This window comes from Auxenochlorella protothecoides (assembly GCF_000733215.1).
Source record: "Auxenochlorella protothecoides strain 0710 unplaced genomic scaffold scaffold24, whole genome shotgun sequence".
Taxonomy (NCBI): domain Eukaryota; kingdom Viridiplantae; phylum Chlorophyta; class Trebouxiophyceae; order Chlorellales; family Chlorellaceae; genus Auxenochlorella; species Auxenochlorella protothecoides.
In genome coordinates, this window is record NW_011934249.1 from 483,753 (window position 1) to 503,528 (window position 19,776).

Sequence of the window (19,776 nt, forward strand, 5' to 3'; positions counted from 1 at the left end):
ACCTCCCCCCCACCCCCCCCCAAAAAAAAAATCACACCCACCTTGACCACGAGCCCCGCGGCGAGGAGCAGCGCCTGGCACTCCTCCTCCTGCGCATCCCAGCTCTCCGCGGCACTCTGCTCCGCGAGGCGCTCATTCAGCACGAGGAGCATGGACGCCAGCTGCGCCGCCGGGGCGCGGGCATACTCCAGCCCCTGTCCTTGGCACAGCTTCTTCAGGCTGGGGTGGATGTGCAGGGGACGGGCATGAGTGAAGGAAGGGTGCTGATGATGTGGTGTGTGAAGGAAGAGTGCCTCGTCAACCAGTGCTGCACCTGAGAACCCTCAATTGTGGCCCTGGGCTGCCTCAGACAGCAGAGGGCTGCCCAAGGCGCAATCAAGCCTCTCCATGACCTGCCGCCTGGAGCTGTCAAGCCCCATGGCATGCCATCATGGCGCAGTAGGCCACGGCAATACATGTACCCAGCCATCCATGTACCCAGCCATCCATGTCACCTGTTGTCCACACGAGGGGAGGGCGGTGCGAGGAGCGCCGAAGTCGCCCTGGACATCTCCTCACCCGGATGCCTGGGGTGCCCAGAGTAGGCTGCTGCTTTGGGCCCCCATTCCCTCAGAGGTCTGGCGCTCGGGGGAGAGGGGCCCTCCGCCGCTTCATTCTCGGCGCGCGGCAACGGGGGCAGGAACACGGGGTCTTCGGGGGAAGCATGCCTGGCCGGGGGGGCGGCGCGATCCCGCCGCGGCTCCTCTGGCCGCCGCGCCGGCTCCCCTCGATCTGTCCGGTGGGGGCCTGCCCGGCGCTCCACCGCGGCAGGGTCTCGGTGCACAATCGTCGGCGCCCGTGCCAGCAGCCTGTCTGCGCCACGGGAAACCGAGGAGTGTTCGCGAGGAGCTGAGGCCTGGTTTTGCGCCTCGGCCCTGTCTGGCCGCCTGTCCGGGGACCGGTCTCGATACCCCCGGTCCCGCCCAGACGAGGGTTCCCGCTGCCGCCGTGCAGGGGGCACGTCGCCGCGCCGTCGGGAGGGTGCCGGGTCGTCGCGCCGCCGGCCCTCGCTGCGGCCACCGCTGCGCGACCGATCCCTCTTGGGCGTGCTCCGACGATGGTACGGGCTCCTGCTGCGAGACCGCGACCTGCGAGTAGCCAGGGCTCTAACCTTGGTGAGGGTTCATGGGAGGTGCATGTGGAGCCCAGGCCGGCTGGTGCAACTCGGCCCAAGGCACGTCCTGCCAGAACCCCCCGGCCCCAAGTTCTGGGTACTGCCTTCTAGCTTATGGTGCCTCTGAGTGTGTGGCAAGGGAGGTGGCCATAGATGACAGTGCCAGCCAGCGCCAACCCTCCAAGCCTCGCCCATTCCTCGGCACCCACCGCATCTGGCTGGACCTGCCGTAGCGGTCGCCTCGCTCGCTCCTGCCCCGCTCGCTGCTCCTCCTGGGCGACGGGCGTCGTTCGCACCCCCGACGATCGGGGGAGCGCGAGCGACCACTGTGCCGACGCTGATCGGGGGATCGCGATGGATCCTGGTCCCCCCCCCGCCCAGAGTCTCTGCGTCGGTCATCGCGGCTCCTGCTGCGGTCGTGGCTCCGCGCCGCCTCCAATTGGCTCCTGTCCATGGAGCATGACCTCGACCCTCCCACAGGCGACCGGCTCCCGCTGCGGCGGCTGGAGCGCGGGAGCCCCGACTCGACTTGCGCGGGCCGAGCGCCGTCCCTTGCAGGGGCCATGCCGGGTGGGAGGCTGGGAGGGCCCGTGTCTGGGGCGGCGGCCGCTGCGCGGGTAGGCGCCGACCTGGCCGCCGAGGACTGGCTCACGCATTCCCAGCCGGGCGGGAAGCCGGGTGGGGTCACCGAGTCCCGAGCTGCATCGGGCCGCGCCGGCGCAGTCCGGGGCAGCCTGGTTGCTGCGGGCTGCGTCGGCTGGGGCTGGGGCGGCGGGGTTGCTGCGGGCTGGGCGACGCTTGCAGGTGCAGGAGGTTCGACTCCACTCGGCTGGGCCGGCGCCGAGGGGAGGTCCATACCTGCAGCTGACGCCCGCGCCGCAGCTCGGGCAGGGACGGCATCTGAAGGCTTCCTGGCGCTCCTGGATCACATGCGAGGACAGAATCGGGGATGTGGGAGCCTGCGATGGCGCCCAGTCCAGCGTCGAAAGGCAAGGAGGGTGCCCGAAGGGCGGAGCGCCAACCCCATCATGCACACCGAGCTCACCCTTTCTGAGGAGTCTTCTGCCTGATGGGGATGTTGAGCTTAAATCCGCCCTTTTTTATCACTTGAGGCTTGGTGGGGGAGACGTGCGCCTCTGGGAGGGACGACGGTGTCTTCCCTGGCGGGGGAGGCTGTGGTTCCATGGGCCACCCTCACCGCCTCAAGCAGCCTGCCGCGGGATCCCCGCAGGCCCTCCCCAGGCAGGGACAGCAGGCAGCGTCACCTGTGGAGCATAATCGAGCCGGGGGGGTAATTGTAATAGAGGTCCCAAGGCCTGCATCCCTGGGAACGGTCCCTGGCCTGGCCCCTCACCGGCTATAACGCGATGGTAGCCGATGCACGGTCCGCATGCTCTGGCGGCGATGCAGCGGGCCACAATTATAAACCTCTAACTCTATGACGCCCAACTTGCTTGCATCTAGCAGGCCAGAGGAAGGTCGAGACCGCCGGACCCCTCAGATTGGAATGGGCACCTCACGGACCTCCAACCACTCCTCGAGTTGTATATGTAGGCGTGATCACATCAGTGGCATCATGACTTTGGCGTGCGGAATTGGCCTGAGGAGCATCTCCTTGCGCAAAGGACCAAGCCAGCGCGCTCGATGAGCGAATTTCTGCATTGGACGGCCCCTCGGGGGGGTGGATCCAGTGCCGGCATGTCGCCCCACATAATCACAGTCCGAGGTGCCTGCCGCGCGTTCAGCTCCCCTCGGCAAGGCTCTGCGCACCACACGCGTCACTGCTGCTTCTTCCTGGGACCCATGGGGGTCCTGGACCGGTGCAGGCCCCCCTTCTCCGGCACCAGGGGGGCAGGGAACATCGCCCGCGCCATCCTTTCTATCGTCCCCGCCGCCAGGTAGGCCAAGCCGCCCAGCACCAGCAGCTGGCCCTGCATCTCTGCGGGGATGGCCACCAGGGAGAACCAGGTCCTCAGCCCTGCGTGCATGTGCATGTGTGGGGTTGAGGGGGGAGTGGATACCCTCCAATGGCTCATCCAGCCAGGGTCTCCTTTCATCTTGATGCTGTAGGAAAGTGGCCCTGCATTGGGCCTGCGGATGCGCCGCCCCATGCGTCATACACGCGCTTGCAACCTGCTCACCCCTCGGCAGGTCCAGCACCAGCAGGACATAGGCCAGCGTGCTCCAGTTGACCGACAGGGCGAAGAAGCGATTCTCCTGGAGTGGCGTGTTGAAGGGCGCGCCCACGTAGTTGACTGCAAAGGTCATCGTCTGCAGGGGTGGGACGGCGGGGACGTGATGGGGTGGGTGCAACTTTGCAATCTGGGCCTCATAACGCTCTGCCCCGCCAGAGTCCATCTTGATCAGAGACCAGAGCAGCAACCATGGGCACCCGCCTGGATGGAGAAGTTGACCAGGAAGCAGATGGTGTTGATCAGGTTGGGCTTGAACTCCGAGTCTGGCTCCTGCCTCTCCTCCTGTGTGGTGTCAATAAGGGAGATCTCTGCCTGGCATGTGGGAAATGCAAGTCTGTGGGACCCTCGATACGCTGGCTCAACCATTGGACCCCACCCGGCCATACGCCGATGGTCCCAAACCTGCCTCATTCGCGTTCCCCGCTCCTCAAACGACATTCTTCCTAACTGCCCCGTGCAACCCCAGCCTCCATTCCCCGCCCCACTCACTCACCCGCGGCATCATGGCGTGCGCCGTCCTCTGCATGAACATGAGGAAGGAGATGTGCACCGCGAACTGGCCCAGCAGGCTCACCAGGGTGTAGGCGCTGAAGACGCGCGCGTGCGGGCGCTGGCGCGACAGCGTCGCCAGAGGCTTGGCGTGGGAAATGAAGAAGAACATGCCCGCCGTCAGCACGCCTGCCAGCGTGGCCTGGCGGGTGGGGTGAGTGCAGGGTGTTGGAGAACAAGGCGACCATGCAGGAGAAGACGATGGAGGAGGAGTGACAAGAGGCGCATTCATTTGTAGGGACCCTTGCACGGCCCCTGAGGGCAGAGCTTCTGCCGTACTGAGTCGCGGGCAAAGGTTCTCTGAACCTCGCTAACCCCCCACGCACACAGCCACACTGCCCATCAACAACACACACACATTTGGCAACTTCGAGGGACGTTTACGTACCTCTGAGCCCTCAAAAACAATCAACCCTCAACCACCCACCTGCATGTCGCCCAGCTTGATGCCGTCCATGTACATGACGGAGAGGGAGTAGGCAGAGGAGAGGCAGAGCAGGCCCAGGATCTTGAACATCTGCATGGTGGTCACCAGGGTGCACCGCCCCTGGCGCAGGATGTCCAGGCAGGGCGCCACGCTGCCCTGCTTGGCGGTGAAGGGCGAGGCCATGCTCGCGTCCCCCGGCTTGACCATGGCCACCTCGTCCCCCGCCCCGGCCTGCGCAGCCGCCATATCGTCCATGGCTTTTGCCATGCGGCGCATGAAGGGCGTGATGGGCCGCCCCTTCTTCGCCATGTCCTCCAGCATCTTGGCCCCCGGGCCGGGCGGCGGCGCGGGGGCGGTGGGTGGAGATGGTGCACCCGGCGCGGCTGGTGCGGCGACCGGACCCGACGATGGAGCCCCCGCCGTTGCTGCCAAGGCCCTGCTCCCCTTCTTGTCCTCGCCCCGCTTCTTGTCGTCGCCCCGCTTCTTCTCATCGCCCCGCTTCTTCTTCTTTTCCGGCGGCGCCAGCAAGGCCACGCCCACGTGCGCACCGCGAAGCGCCCCTACGTCGTTGGTCCCATCGCCGCACATGAGCACGCCCAGGCCAGCGCCACGCAGGATCTTGACAACCAGCTCCTTCTGGTCGGGCGTCACGCGTGCGAAGACGGAGGTCAAGGGGACGTAGGCGGGGGCGGCGCCCGTGGCCGCCAGTGCCGCCAGCGCGTCGCCGGTCAGACACAGATCGTGGTCGGCCGCCAGCGCCGCGGCGGCCTCCAGAGCGGGGTCAAACGGCAGGCGCAGAGACTCGTCGGGGCTGACCCACTCCAGGGGCGGCGTGGCGAGCAGGGCGGAGTCGGCGGCGTCGCCGCCGGCCGCGGCACCCCCCTCGCCACCCTTGCGCCCCCGTCCCGTGCCCGGCGCCGGCGCCTGGAGCACCAGGGCAGGGCGCACCACGATGTGTACGGCCGCCGCCACGTGGCAGGCCGTCAGTGGCGCGTCCCCCGTGATCATGACCAGCTGGTGGCCCGAGGCGCGCAGCGCGCCCAGCGTCGGCTCGCTCTCCGGCTTCAGTGGGCTGCGGAACACTGCGAAGCCGGCAAAGTCCAGCCCGGCCTCGGCGCGCTCCCGCGGCAGCGCACGCAGGTCGGCCGCCGCCAGGCCGGCGGGCAGGCGGCGGCAGGCCAGCGCCAGCACGCGCGCGCCCTGCGCCGCGAAGCGGCGGTGCGTCGCGTCGTACTGCGGTGGCACTGCAGCCAGGTCGCCGCGGATGACCTCGGGCGCGCCCTTGGTCAGCACCCAGTGGCTGCACGACAGGGGTGTGTTGGTAGTAGGTATTTTTAGGTTTGGGATGCACGAGGGGGGGGGTGGGAGCTCGAAACAGGCAGGACAATCTGCTTGTATGTTAATGAACACATGCAGACGTAGAGTTTCACAGTTCCCATGACCGTGAACAAGGAGTGGGCGATGGCGTTGCAGGGAAACCCTGTCCCAGCCGGCCATTTGCCTATCGACATGTCAGGCAGCCAATCCCCATCCTTAAACCCCATCCAAAACAAGTCAAGCTCACCTCTTGGTCGCGGTGGCGCCCTCGGGCTCGACGGCCACAAGGGTGCTCATGCGCTTGAGGGTGCTGGAGAAAGCGTACCGATGCACGATCTCGACCGTCTCCCTGGGTCCCCCGTCCTTGGACCGCACGCCCTGCTGGCCCAGCGTGGTCCAGCCTTCGGTGGTTGGGGACGAGTTGAGATGGCAAGGGAGACTGATCGATGAGATTATGCACAATGAATGTGCCAGAGACGCCAAGGTGGCAGGGATAGCACATCGGCACATGGCGCAGAGATTTGGCAATGCAGGTGCCGGCCAACAGTCCCGACTCACCAACTGCCTCCAGGGCGACCTTCTCCAGCGGGTCGCCGATGGTCTCCTTGTCCACCTGTGGCAAGGCACGGCAGGGTTGGTGCCTGAGCATGGCTGGGCTGGGCTGGCCGGGAGGGCACAGGAGGGTAAGCATGCATGCCCACCCATGCAGGGTGCTTCTTGCTGGCAACCTGTTGGGCAAAGACTCCTCGATCTCAGCTTGAAAGGCCATGGGGATATTGAATGTCAACCCGTCCCTCGTTCAGAGTTTCCTAAATATCCCATTCTCCACTCCCTCACCTGCACCAGGGACTGGCAGGCTGCCAGTACGCGGGCGGTGGCCCTGGGCAGGGACTTGGCATCTTGGAGCGCGCCTGCCTCCGGCTCGGGGCCCCCCTCGGGCGCGCCGCAGCCGACGACTCCCTCCAGCACAAAGTGGTCGCTGGTCAGGGTCCCCGTCTTGTCGAAGCAGCAGGTGGTGACCTTGCCCGCCAACGGGATGCGGAAGGGCTCGGTGCAGAAGATGCGCAGCCGTGACAGCGCCAGCAACGAGGCGTTCACTGCGATGGGAGGGGGGTGGATGGGAGGAGGGAGGGGATGAAGCGAGCTCAGGTGTGAGCTTTGGGCCCTGGAAAATAGACACGGCTGGGCGTTCTTGGGGACCGGAAGACCACAAGAGCAGTTGCTCACGCACGCGTTTCCGTGCTTCAAATGCCCAATTTCCTTCTGTTTTTCCACATTTGCAGCCCACCCCCCCCCCCACACACACACACACACACCGGCGATGGTAAGCTCCATGGGCAACTCGGGGGGCACCACCGAGGTCAGGATCATGATGCAGTTCAGGACCAGCTTGAACCGATCCCGGTTGGGGTCCTGTGCGGCTCAGTGCAGGGGTTTGGGTGTATATTGGTGTACGCCGGTGGGAGAAGCTGATCACCAAGAGGCCCCTATGAGATTGCCCTGCACTCACATCACCCAGCCTCAGCACCCCATCAACAATCAAGCGCCACAGCAGTGCGCACCGCCAGGCCGTAGTACAGGACGTAGCCGGAGGCGGCGATGGCCCAGACGAGGAGGAAGGCGATGAAGAGGAAGGTCTCCACATTGTTGGCCGACACCTTCTCGGTGGAGTACAGGATCGTGCGCATCAGCCGGCCTAGGTGGGAGGAGAGTGCGACCGGTGAAAGGGTGGGGAAGCATCTCCAGTGCTGCATATTTGGGACGCTGAAGCAATCCTGCCCATGAGGCGCGCCAGGCAGCCAGACTGGCAGTAGTTCCCCTCCCACACCAACTGCCATTTCTCTAAACTACACGCACCCTGGGCGGTGCCAAAGCCGGTTCGGAGCACGACGGCCAGGCAGCCGTTGTCGGGCGTCTTCAGCCTGGCGGCCCGCTCGCCCGTGGTCTGCAGGATCTTGGTCCCGCCGAACAACACGTGCGCCTTGTCCCGCTTGATGGACAGCCTTTGGCGGTGAGAAAAGGGGGGACATGATGTGGGACTGGGAGGCTGGGGCTGGGGTAAGCGCCAAACTTCGTGGCAGGTGCAATAATACCAGTACTGCCTGAGCATCACATGCAGGATCCACTCTCCCTTCAGACTCCACCACACCAGAATATCTCATCATCCCCCCCACACACAACCACACTGGGCCCTCACCGAGCCTCGGCGCCTCCCTCGTCGTTCTCGTCGATGGCGCTCTTCCACTGCGGCGTGCTCTCCCCGGTGAGAACCGCCTCGTCCACGATGCAGCTTCCGGCCAGCAGCAGCATGTCGGCCTGCACCACCAGGTCGTTCCCGCTGTCTGCAGGGCACGCAGAGGGGGGAAGGGGGGAAGATATTCATGCTTACCCTAGGCTTTCTCACATCAAGTTCGATGGTCACCGCACGCAGCACCAGCTGCCTCGTAGCTGCCGACCCACCGTCCCGCAGCATGGAAACCACGTCGCCGGGGAGCAGGCTGTCCCCCGGGATCTTGGCCCACTTGCCCCCTCGGTACACGCTGAGCGCCTGGGAGGGGATGGGGGATGGGCAGTGCACAAGCAGTCCCAGCGATGCGCGGAGCACTACAGCCAGCACGGATGCTCAAACTTGCTGTCCTCAGGTCCCCTCGTGGCTCAGCAGTCCTCAGCAAGCCCAACACCAGCGCGGTCTCCCATGCGACGAGATCACGAGGTCATCTCGTTCCACTCCATCCCCACTGGCTCTCCCCTCCCCCACCTCCTTGGGTGTCTGCAGGGCTCGGACGTCATTCAGGTTCTTCAGCCGCTGCACGACCACGGTGCACTCAAAGGTCACCAGCATGAAGAGGGTGAACAGGGAGTAGTACCTGCGGGGAGCAGCGACGGTGGCGATGCAGTGCATGATCCGATGGCGACGGGCATCCTGTGACCCCCTGCGGGCCCCGGCGAAGCACAGTCCCTCCCCCCCTCGGCCCCACCGACCCCCGCCCCGCACAGACCAGTACTCGTCCAGGGCCCAGAGGCCCACACAGAAGACTTGGAAGCAGAAGAAGGGGGCCATGAGCTGGTCGGCCAGCAGCGCCGCGAAGCTGGGCACGGGCACCTCGAAGCGGTTGTCGCCCCACCGCTCCAGCGCGGCGGCCGTGGCGGCCTCGCTGCCCAGGCCCGTGGCGGCGAGGTAGGCGCCCACCGTGTCATGAGAGGGGTACTTGAGCTTGGTGAAGGCGCCGGTGTCTGCGCTGTGCACGAAGCGCAGCTTGCGGAAGGAGAAAGCGTAGCGCGGCACGCCGGCCTGGGGTGCGTGTGTGTGTGTGTGAGCGCGTGAGATTGGCGGGGGGAAGGAGCGCGGCGTGCTCAGACCCCAAGTCCCAGATCGGCAAGGTGCAGGGCGCAAAGGGGGTGGATCGCCATCCACCTGCCACATGCATGTGTCACATGCGCGGTGCAAACCACCTGTCCCACCGCCCTTTGCGCCCTGACTCTCACCGCATCGGCCTTTTGCTCCAGGGGGACAATGTCCCGTGTCCCCACAAACGCATGCGGCACGACCAGCACATGCGTGGCCTGCGAGATGGACCCCGCCGGCCGGAAGCGCAGGCGAGCCTGGCTGCCGACGCTCCAGACCCCGGACAGGAAGGTCACGGCCTGTGGGGATCAGGGTGTTGGGAGGAGTGATTTGAGGTCGTGACTCTGCGCCGTTCGTGCCCTCCCACATGCCGCCCCGCTCAGTCGCTCAGTCCCAGCCCTGCCGCCAGCCTCGGGGCACCCCTCCCTGGCCCGGCGCACGTGTATGGCCAGGAGGGCATATGTAGCAAGCTGAATGAGGTAAAACCCTTCGGTCCCGATGGTGACCAGGCGCCAGAGCACATATCCACTCCACGCGACGTAGGCACAAACAAAGGGCCAGAGGTCCAGCCGCACGTTCCTGTCATGGCATGGTGCGAGGGAAGGGATTGCTTTGGGAGGTCACAAAAGTTTGATCGGTGGATTCGTGAGCAGCGATGACATCTGGCGGTGCATGGTTGTTTCTGGTTGGCCACGCAGGTTGGCCCTGTCGGCTCCGCCTTGGTGACCCTCTCCCGGCCGCTCCCAAACACAATTTAGAACACTCGCACCCAGCATGAGCAAATAAGGTATTATGCCTTCCATGCATACCTAGGACGCTGTTTGAGGAAGCTGATACTGGACAACTCCTTGGCCTCCAGCGATACGGCCTGCGCCATCGCACCGAGGTGCTGCAGCGACTCGGTGAGCAGGCAGGTGCGCGATGTTCCACGACTATCAGGGGAGACTTCTCCAGATAATATATTAGCACTGCCTGATCAGGGGTTCCACATAGTAAGGAGAAGGGTACTCTGAACAGCGTTCCTTAGCGCGCGCTCCGATCTGGGGTTTGTTCCACAAGGTCACGGTCCTTTGGAACACTGAGGCTCACGCCAAGTCACCACCCAACTTTGGGGTATCTGAGCTCACATACCTCCTGAGAAGATTATTATCTGGAGGATATTGAGACTGGACTGGCCTTTCCCAACCTCGTCTTGTTTTTTATCCTAAACAAGGAACATTTTGATGAGCAGCACTATGTCTCTCATCACCCATGACCACCTGTCCAAGCATACATTGAAGTGACCTGATTACATCCTTATCAACATGCTACGTTTACTATGCAGCCCTGCTGTACTGTTCAAGGTGTGATCGTCGTTGGGGAGAATGCAACGCATGCACGGCAGGGCTGATTCTTCAAATGGGCGCTGTCGGGACATTGGTAGCAATGGGCCATGCGCACAGAACGCTCCTAAGGTTGGCCCAGCCAGCGTATTGCGATGCTGCACGGAATCAAAATCTTTTACATGTCTTGATCGCGGTATGGAGGCTGCTGCTGCTCGGAGCCAGATGGGTTCCGGGGCAGTGGAAGGCAGACTCGTGCCAGCCTGGTCGGAACCCGCGCCTGGCGCGAGAATCGTGCGATCCACCATCCCGGACGTCTCCCATGGGTACTTGATCCTGGATGAAAACAGGTGGGACGCAGCACATGGGGCCAGACGGGGCGCTGGCCTTTGCAGCCCTCTGCCCTCCTGATCCCATGCTACCACCCAGTCCCCACTTTGCACGCTCGGGCAGGGCCGAGTGGCGCATCGGCGGGCTCCTGAGCAGCGCCTACACCTGCCCCTCCCCTCTGATCGATGCCACATGGTGCATCTTCCCTTATCTGGAGCCCCACCCACGCCCCTGGCTGGCGCTGCTGTGCGCCAGAGCGCAGCTCAGCCTATACTCCCTGGACAGCGAAGAGCATCGAGTGCCCCTCCCCCATGGCTACACGACCGTATTTCCCACACCCCTGGGCCTGCTGCTCCTCGGAGTGAGTTGAGGTTGAGGCAGGCCGAGCCGCTGCTGCGTGTTGTGATCTAATGCTGGGAGAGCGGTGTCTGCCCTGCATACCAGAAATGAAGTCATGTAAGGTTCCATCCTCCCAGTGTGTGCAGGACAAGGAGGCGCACCCCCCGCTCCTCCTGGAGCACCCCCTGGATGTTCCCAGGACTGTCCTTGTGCCTGGAACCGGCCACGACATCCTCTGGGCGACCCACGAGTGCCACTGGATCGTAACCTCCGATTCCCAGGCAGGGATTGTGACGCCGCTGGGGTGCAGGGGTGTTTGGGAGGTGTTCATGGGCATGACTTGGCTCGAATCGTGCGATTCTTGACTCTTGCTCTTGGCAGGCAAGCTGGTGCGGCCGCCCATGACCTAGACTGTCGAGGGTCTCCCTCCGGGGTGCAAAAGGTTACAATGACATTTGCTCAAACCCACAGAGAACGGTCACATGAATGCCTCACACACAGGGGAGAGCGGCGGTCTGGGAGTTGGTCGGAGACCAGGAGCAACCAGCCGGCAGAGGAGCCACGCCCTGCAGGACCCCGGAGGGTTTCCTGCCCTGTCCCGCCGCTCTGACCTCGGCCATGCCGAACACCGCTGCCGGCACCCCCTCGACCCACAGGTGGGCACATTGGGTGCCAGGCAGTGATGGGAAGTTGAGCGTGGTGGTGGGCTCGGTCACGGATCTGGGTAGTCCTTGAGTGCGAGATGGTTCTCCCATGCAGCATCCCCTGGTCATGGGAGTTGGGGCAGTGTTTATGCAGATTGTTGTGGGGAAGGAGCGACAGGGGACGGCTGGAAGCGGCCGGCCCGCACAACACCAACGCCCTGAATGGGAGACCCAGCAGCCCTCTCCAACCCTCGCACACCGACCCGCCCTGGCACCATCCAGCTCACCTTCCTCCAGCAGCGCAATGTACTTGGCTTTGGCCTCGTCGCCGCTCATGCCCTTCAGTTTGGCCCAGGCGTCGTACTTGGCCCTGGCCTCGAACTGGACGGCCCAGGGTTGGTCGCCCCTCACATCCCCCTCCGTGGCCTGCTTGAAGTGGGCGTAGTACGCCAACTTGGTGTCGTTGGTGGTGCCGGGCCTGGGAGGCCCATTCCGGATCAGCCACACGGCCTTCTTGAAGCGGGCGTCCAGATCGCTCGACATATCGATCGAGATACAAATACAAACAATGATTCTGGCATCGATTCTTCCATCGTCCTGGGTCCTGGACCAGCCATTAGGGCGATGGTTCCGCGTATCTCGATCGCGCGCGGTTCGTCGATGTCGGGCGCCTGACCCTGATGACCCAGGCGCCAGCACTCACACATACACAGATCCATGTTCACTTTGATTCCCCCACTTTAAAACCACCCCCCAGGGCCCCCATGCGACTGGCCAACGGCCACTTGTCTCCCCTAGCGTTCAACCCCGGAAGCAGGGACCGCCCGCCGGCGTGGCAGGCCGGGGACGTGGCGGGCGGCGGCGCGGACCACCCCAGTCCAGTCCAGTGCCGCCTGGTGTGGGAGGACACCCCTTCCACCCCCACCTCCCCCTCTGCCTGCTTCCTGGCGCACGACACAGACGGCGTCGCCCCCCTTCTGTGCCTGCACTCCGCCCACCGCGCCACGCTCACCATGCTGGCGGGGCTGCGGGGGCCCGGCGGCGCGACAGCCACCCAGCGCCCCGCCCTCACGGCGCTACCCCTGGAGGACGCCCCGCACGCGCTGCGCGGCGGCGATCCTTCATCCGTTCCTCCCGCACGGCGCTGCGTGCTGGTGCTGGAACCAGGCACGGGCGCGCTGCGTGCGCTGGCCGGGCCCCGGCACCACCTGGCGCGGCTGTGCCTGCCCGGGCGGCAATCTGGTCGGCGCAGCGTGACTGCCATCGCTGACCCGGCGGGATGCGAGGTCACGATGGCGACGGACGGCGGCACACGACTGCGCGTCAGCTTCCACCTTCGCCCCAGCTGCCCGGCGGTGGCCGCTGCGCTGGCGGCGGTGGCTGAAGCCGCAGGCCACGGCGCCGGGCTGGAGCTGCAGACCACCTGGCTGCAGGCCCTGGGTGAGCGGTGGAGCAGCATTCTGTGTGGGCCGTGGGGGAATTGGGCCTGCACGGGAAGGGGAGGTGCCCATGCATGTCAATGCCCACCCTTTCGGGTCGCGCTTGGGTGTAGAGGGTGGAGGGCCATGCGAGTGTTGACTCGCATTCCTCTGGGAACTGCAGCGATTCCTTCCCCCACGCAACGCGAACCAGCTGGTTTTTGCCGCCGCCCATGCTCCTCCCACTCCTCCCGACAAGCCCACCCCGCCGCCCACAAACCCACCGGCCCCACACTCCACAGGTCCAAGAGTCCCCGGCAGGACCGCGGACGAGGAGCTGGCGGCGCTGTGCCGCGCCGCCCTCGCCTGGCCGGCACCACGTCCCGCCGAGGGCGCCGCGCGGCGGGACCAAGGGACGGGGCTTCAGACGCCCCAACGCACCGGCACCCTGGCTTGGTCCCGGCCCCGGCGCTCCCCCTGGCTGGACCGCCTGGATGCCGATGGGCGGGCCCAGCGCAAGCCAGCCTGCCGATAGCTCCGCTTCAGCCTAGGGACAGCGGGACGATCCACCCAGCACACGACACCCCTCCCAGCGCGCAGACCACGGCCCTCGCCGGCGCCCTGGTGGACGCCCTGCACGCCGTGGCGGAGGACTGCGCGCTGTGCACGCTGCGCGCACGTGCCGCGCCCCGCCTGCACGCGGCCGCGCGCGCCCTGGCCGAACAAAGCAGCCTCCCCCCACCGGTGCCGGGTTCGCTGGCAGCCGCGCTGGCGGCGGCCCTGGACGGAGTCGACGGCTCGCGGGCGGGGACTCCGTCGTTCCCGGCTCCCGTGCTCGTCCAGCGTCGCAGCCGCAGCGTGGCTGCCAGCGTGGATGTCCTGGATGCCTACCTCGCCCTGGGGTCCGCGGCGTCTCTGACCGGGCCGCCAGGGGCCACCGCGCCCGCGCAAGGGCCGCGGGAGGTCCTGGCGGCCGCGTGCGCGCGGGCCATGGGGACCCTGGGCGCTCGCGGCTGGACCCCGGCGCGGCTCCAGGAGCTGCGCCTGGAGGTGCGGCTGCCCCTCCTCCAGGCGGCGCGCATCTGCCGCGTCATGTCCCTGCACCAGGGCTGGGACCCCGCAGCCCTGACCCTCATAGGTGCGCTGGGTGTGGGAGGAGGTCAGGGTGGATTGATCGACAAGTTTTGAGCCAAGGGGGGCTGATGCGGGAGCACGCCTTCTGTGCTGGAGCGTGTCCTGGATTGAGCAAGCCCACGCCGTGCAGGGGCTGACCATGCCCTCTCATGAAATGACCCTCTCTGAGGCAGTGGTGGACCTGTTGTGCTCCTGGAGGAGATGAGGACCGTGTCTGTCCAGCCCTTTAACCCACAAACTTCCCTCATCCACACCTCTCCAGGGCGGCTGGACGCTGCGGCCAACCATGCGGCGACAGCGGGTGCAAAGGCGGACGCAGGGGCGCTCGACGACTTCCCGGGAGAGGGCAGGGGCCGCGTCGGGGGCGCCTGCGACCCCGCAGTCCTCCCCCTCCATGCCCGCGTCGAGGCCAGGCCGGGAGCTAAGGGCTCCATCGAGACCACCGAGGCCGGGCTGGCGGCGAGCATGGGGAACCCCCAAACCGCCACCCCCCCGCCCCCAAGGCCGCTACTGCGCTTCGGCAGGGACCGGCGGCTGGAGGAGGTGACGCGCCTGCTGTCCTCCGATGCCCCCGCCGACCTGCCGGCCGACGCCGCGGGCGACGACACCGGCGCAGAGGGCGGCCCCTCCGCCGCCGTGCAGGCCTGGATCCGCGTCTCCGCGACGCGCACCGCAGCGCTGTGCGTCGGCCGCGGCGCGGCGGGGCTGGCCTCGCGCCGGCCCTCCCACGCCGAGGCGCTGGAGGTGGCGCCGCTGCGCCTCGCGGCACGCCTGCTGGGCAGCAACGGCGCGGTGGTGGGGCTGGACCTGTCCGCCGCGCCGCCGGCCCCCGGGGGCGGCGCCGCAGCCGCGGAGACGGCGTGGCCCGAGTTCCACGCCGGCGCGGCGGCGGGGCTGAGCCTCGTGCCCGCCGCGGGCCCGGCGGGGGCCCTGGGCCGCACCTGGGTGGCCTACCACAACCCGCCCGCGCCCTCCTACTCCCACGCCGGCCTGCTGCTGGGCCTGGGCGTCGCGGGGCACCTGGGCTGCCTGGCGGCCACCGACCTGTACCGCTACCTGGCCCAGGGGCACGAAGCCACCATCCTGGCAGTGCTCCTGGGCATGGCCGCCTCCAGGCGCGGCCTGCGCGACGCTGCGGTGTCCAAGATGCTGCTGCTCCACCTCCCCAGCCGCCACCCCAGCACCTACCCGGACCTGGAGATCCCGGCCTCGGTGCAGGGCGCAGCGCTCATCGGCCTGGGCCTGGTGCACCTTGGCTCCTGCCACAGGCGCGTGTCAGGGTGTGGCAGGCGGTGCCGGGGGCCGCTGTGGGGTGGGTGGGGTGTGCCTCCATACCATACCAGCCGAGGGATTGCAATCGCGAGGGCAACGGCCAGCTGGTCGGGGCATGAGCAGCCGTGGCACCGCCCTGGGAGCGCAGGCCCCACGAGTGGCCGCATCAGTTTCCCCGGCGCATCGTTCTGCAACTCCCCATCCCTCCCGGACCTGACAGGGTGATGTCGGAGGTGGTGATGGCGGAGCTGGAGCGGCCCATGGGCGCGGTGGATGCGGCCGGCCCCCAGCCAGAGGGCGCCGAGCGCCCCCACACCCAGCGCAGGAGCGAGGTGAGGGAGTGAATGGGGGCTCTGGTGCCTGTGTCAAGTGAGCCGGGGAGCTGGGTGGCTGCCTTTGAGCATCGGCAATGCCGTCTGCCATCACCGTCGATTCTGAGATCCAGTTCTTAATCATTCCTACCACGAGTTAATGTCTGTTCGCTGCTCGGGGCAACAGCGTCTGCGGCTCACTCTGCAGTCAGGCCTGCTCTAGCATGTGTGCAGGGCGTCTCCGATGTTTCATCCCCCACAACCCCCTTCCCCCCTTTCTTTCGACCGCAGGACCGAGAGGCATACAGCCTGGCGGCCGGCCTGGCCCTGGGACTCATCCACCTGAGCAAGGGCACGCAGGCGCTTGGTCACGCTGAGCTGGACCTGGACACCCGCCTCTGGTGCGCATGCATGCTTGCGTGCGTGGGGTGGAGCTGGGGGGTGAGTGTCTGTCCTTGACGGAATGGGCTTCGCTGCCCTCTCAGGCAGCGCAGCCTCGCGTGCCACATGATGCACATCCGCCCGCCCCCCAGCTCCACCCCTTTCCCATCCACCTTCCCCTTCACGCCAGTCGGCTGATGCTTGGGGGGATGAGGGAAGGCACCGTGGGCCGGCGCAGGCCTGGCAAGCCCCAGGCGCCCGGCGCGGAGCTCGGCGTCGCTCCCGACCTCTTCCAGGCCCAAGTCTCGGCGCCGGCGGCGCAGGGCCGGGCAGGCGGCGCGCAGCGCCAGGCGGGGGGGAGCGTGGCCGCCGACATCGCCGCGGCTCAGGCCTCGCCGCTGACGGTGATGGAAGGGGGTCTGCTGGATCTGGGCACCAGCTGCCCGGCGGCAACCCTGGCGCTGGGACTGGCCCACCTGCAGACCGACGACGCCGCCGCGGCCGCGCGCTTTGCCATGCCAGGTGGAGGGGACGTGGAAAGAGATTGGTGACGCATTGTGTCAGTGGATCCGGAATCTGGTCAGCTGCAAGTGGAATGCTTGCACGAGCCAGGGGGGGAGATCAAGACGCATTGCAAGCTTCACAAGGTGATCTACTCATGTTGTATAGCATGGCCCTGGCCTATTCAATGCTTACCCTTGGGTGACGCAGATCCACTGGCCCAAACCTCACCACAGAGTCGCTGTTCGAGCTGGACTTTGTGAGACCGCAGCACCTCTTGCTGCGGGTGGCCATGCGTGCCCTGGTCATGTGGTCCGGCATCACTCCTGCCGAGGACTGGGTGATGCAGCAGTTGCCGCGCATCTTGCAGGTGTGGCTGGGGAGATTGCGAATGCCTGCAAGCAGTCATGCGCTGGACTTTGATGGTGGTGAGTGCGACATGTCGTATGCACTCCTTGCAACAAACCCTCGCGCCTCCCAACCATCAGTTTGACACCAGCAAGATGCTGGGGGTGGGGCGGGCCGCCCGACGCAGGAAGGAGGATGCGGAGGCTGTGTGTCAGGTGTGTTGGACGAGGGAATCGCAAAACTCGGTTGAATGTGCGCGGGAGAATGGTGGGTGCGCGAATGGGTGCAGTAGAACAGTTCAAGCCATGCTGGAGTGCTCGAAGAGTGGCTGGACATATTGCTGGATCATGTCATGAGGGCCAGTTCCTCTCACACAAAAGTGGATGCTGTGCTCATGTTCTGTGAAGAGCCATCGCACCTCTGCCTGTCACCCCCCCGCACCCATCACGCACGACAGGCACACATCTCCTGCATCGCGGGCGCGTGCCTCGCCGTCGGCCTGCGCCACGCCGGCAGCTGCAGCGCGGCTGCCGCCGGCCTCTTGCGCTCCAGGCTGGAGGGCCTGCTGCGCCTCAAGGCCGCCATCCCGGAGCTGAACCCCGATCGCCAGGGCTGGGCGCTCGGGCGCGTGCACGTGGAGGAGGCCGTGGATGTGCTCGCGCTTTCTTTGGCTATCGTCATGGCTGGGAGCGGGCACTCGGCCACCCTGGGCCTCCTCAGGGGTGAGGGGTGTGGCGGGATGAGATCCAAGGACTCCTGGGTGCTCAAGAGCAAATGGGTGGGTCTACCCTGCGAGCCCCGTGCATGTATCATCAAGAGACTCGTCGCCGCACCAGCCAAGCAGCCAAGCGGAGGTGCAGGGACTCTAACGCTCCACATCAATCATGTATCCTCCTGCTGCATCGCCCTGACAAGACTCATGCCTGCAGCCTGGGGTAGCTGACCCCTGCATGCACCTCCATGCCTCACCTGGCATGCACCCACCACCACCGCCACAAGCACATTGCAGGTCTGTCGCTGCGCTCTGCCCCCCACTCCCCTTCGAACGCCCTTCCCCCCGGCCCCACCCGCGCGCCGAGCTCCAGCCTGACCTACGGGGCGCACACCGCCGTCGGCATGGCCCTGGGCTTCCTTTTCCTGGGCCAGGGGCGGCTGACCTTTGGCACGCGACCGCTGGCCGTGGCCTCTCTGCTCTGCGCTGTGCTGCCGCCATTCCCCCTCTCGAGTCAGGACCAGCGCGCCTCCCACCAGGTCTCGGAGGGGTTTGGAGGGGAGGAGGGTGTTGGTTGCTTGCTCGGGCACCGGGTGTGGACTGTCAGGAGGAAGGCTGGCGGGCATGATGCCCGTGCTCGCAGCACCCTCCTTGTGCCACCCGCACGATGATGCATCCCTGCTGCCCCCTGCTAAGCCGCCCAGGCATGACTCCTTCCCCCCCCCCCCGCCTTTGCATCCACTGGTCCTTTGCTCCCCCCTCCAATCCCCTTCTCATCCCAGGCGTTGCGGCACCTGTACGCGATGGCCGCCGAGCCACGCTGCCTGAATGCGCTGGACGTGCGCTCCGGGGTCCCGGTCTATGTGCCCCTGACCCTCACGCTGGCCGGAGAAGAGAAAGGCACCGGCGCCACGGCGCTGGGCACCCCCACCCTCCAGCTCCTGGACGCGCAGCTGGCTGGAAAGGGCGGCGCCGGGGGGCACATCTCGCCGCCTCGGCACGCCCTCGTTGCCCCGGGCCTGCTGCCGGCGGGCTCCCGGGTGGCCGAGCTGCGCGTGGACGGCCCGCGGTACCACCGGCAGAGCCTGGCCGGCGCCGCGCTGCGCGCGCTGTACCGCCGGCGGTACGTGTGGGTGCAGGGCACGGGCTGTGCGCTGCCTTACGCGGACGACCCGGGCGGGGTGCGCTCGCTGCTGGCGCGGGCGGGGAGGGGCGGGGCTGGGCGCGCCGCGCCGCGCCGCCTCGCCGACCTCGCGCGGCGGTACGGGGAGCTGCCCTGGGTCGCCGCCTTTGCCGCCGAGCTGTGCGACGACGAGGGCGCCGAGGACTGGGTGGCCGCCTGGCTGGCGCCCAGGGACCCGAAAGGAAAGGGTGAATGGGCGGCATGGGCCCGCGGCTCCCTCCTGGCCACCCTGGGTCAGGGCGACGTGGGCGAGAGCCTGCCCCTTGCCCTGGAAGTGCTGCAGGTGGGGTGGCAGGTGGCTCAGAGGGGAGGGCATCAATGAGAGTGTGGCTTGTGCCAGGGGTGCCAGCAGCATTCCGCGCTCCACTGGCTGAGACGCAGCGACATTCTCTGGTCGCTTCACGAAGGCACGGGCATACTCTGTCCCTGCAGGCGGCTCGAACCGGGCCAGGCGGCCCGAGCCGGAATGGAGCCACTGCGTCAGACCTTGGCGCAGCCATGCGGCACTCGCTGCTGACGTCCGGCTTCGGCCAGCGCCTCACGGCCGCGCAGGGTGAAGCAAACCACGACCCAGGTGCCAGCCCACAGCCGGGGTGGAGCTGCCAGGGTGGAGGGGAACTGGTAGCCTCGACGGCACGGCGATCCCTTCGCGTCCACCACCCCAACCCCTGCATGCCCACCAAAGCCCTGCTCAGACCCCCTTACACCCACACATGCAGGCCTAAGCCTGGTAGAGGCAGAGGCGTGGCAACCTGTGGTGAGGCCCGAGGCGCTCCTCCAACTCCGGTGACGGCAGGGCAGGCTCGGCACGGGCCCCTCACTCAATGGCCGGGTGCCACTATGGTTTTAAGATCAAGCAACCCCTGTGCACACAAACCTGCAAGCTTATGGGCT

General features: G+C 66.6%; 5 protein-coding genes across 5 annotated transcripts in view; 2 read left to right on the forward strand and 3 right to left on the reverse strand.

Annotated features, from left to right (window-relative positions):
* Positions 1-605, reverse strand: part of F751_2575 (hypothetical protein) — a gene marked incomplete at both ends in the record, with an annotated part of 3,191 nt that extends 2,586 nt beyond the window's left edge. The window contains 2 exons of the mRNA XM_011400327.1: positions 42-219; positions 559-605. Of these exons, the coding sequence (XP_011398629.1) occupies positions 42-219; positions 559-605 (225 nt within the window). The remainder of the gene's footprint in view (positions 1-41; positions 220-558) is intronic.
* A 2,326-nt stretch (positions 606-2,931) lies between these two features.
* F751_2576 (putative cation-transporting ATPase) lies at positions 2,932-9,864 on the reverse strand (the record flags this gene model as incomplete). Its single annotated transcript, XM_011400328.1, has 18 exons — positions 2,932-3,131; positions 3,295-3,424; positions 3,568-3,630; positions 3,842-4,039; positions 4,325-5,624; positions 5,889-6,042; positions 6,200-6,254; positions 6,479-6,738; positions 6,958-7,054; positions 7,204-7,337; positions 7,499-7,644; positions 7,839-7,983; positions 8,102-8,189; positions 8,400-8,508; positions 8,620-8,933; positions 9,128-9,286; positions 9,428-9,566; positions 9,797-9,864. The coding sequence occupies 18 exons, from the start codon at positions 9,862-9,864 to the stop codon at positions 2,932-2,934; spliced, it is 3,759 nt and encodes a 1,252-aa protein (XP_011398630.1).
* Positions 9,865-10,724: 860 nt separating this feature from the next.
* F751_2577 (hypothetical protein) lies at positions 10,725-11,009 on the forward strand (the record flags this gene model as incomplete). Its single annotated transcript, XM_011400329.1, has 1 exon — positions 10,725-11,009. The coding sequence occupies one exon, from the start codon at positions 10,725-10,727 to the stop codon at positions 11,007-11,009; it is 285 nt and encodes a 94-aa protein (XP_011398631.1).
* A 681-nt stretch (positions 11,010-11,690) lies between these two features.
* Positions 11,691-12,165, reverse strand: F751_2578 (Acyl-CoA-binding protein; the record flags this gene model as incomplete). The annotated part of the gene is made up of 2 exons (XM_011400330.1): positions 11,691-11,743; positions 11,910-12,165. The coding sequence occupies 2 exons, from the start codon at positions 12,163-12,165 to the stop codon at positions 11,691-11,693; spliced, it is 309 nt and encodes a 102-aa protein (XP_011398632.1).
* A 221-nt stretch (positions 12,166-12,386) lies between these two features.
* F751_2579 (Anaphase-promoting complex subunit 1) lies at positions 12,387-19,672 on the forward strand (the record flags this gene model as incomplete). Its single annotated transcript, XM_011400331.1, has 13 exons — positions 12,387-14,178; positions 14,437-15,454; positions 15,667-15,778; positions 16,049-16,158; positions 16,329-16,660; positions 16,876-17,009; positions 17,128-17,202; positions 17,445-17,709; positions 17,997-18,166; positions 18,482-18,880; positions 18,971-19,165; positions 19,315-19,456; positions 19,602-19,672. 13 exons carry the CDS (start codon positions 12,387-12,389, stop codon positions 19,670-19,672), a joined length of 4,815 nt encoding a protein of 1,604 aa, XP_011398633.1.
* Between the last annotated feature and the right edge of the window lie 104 nt (positions 19,673-19,776).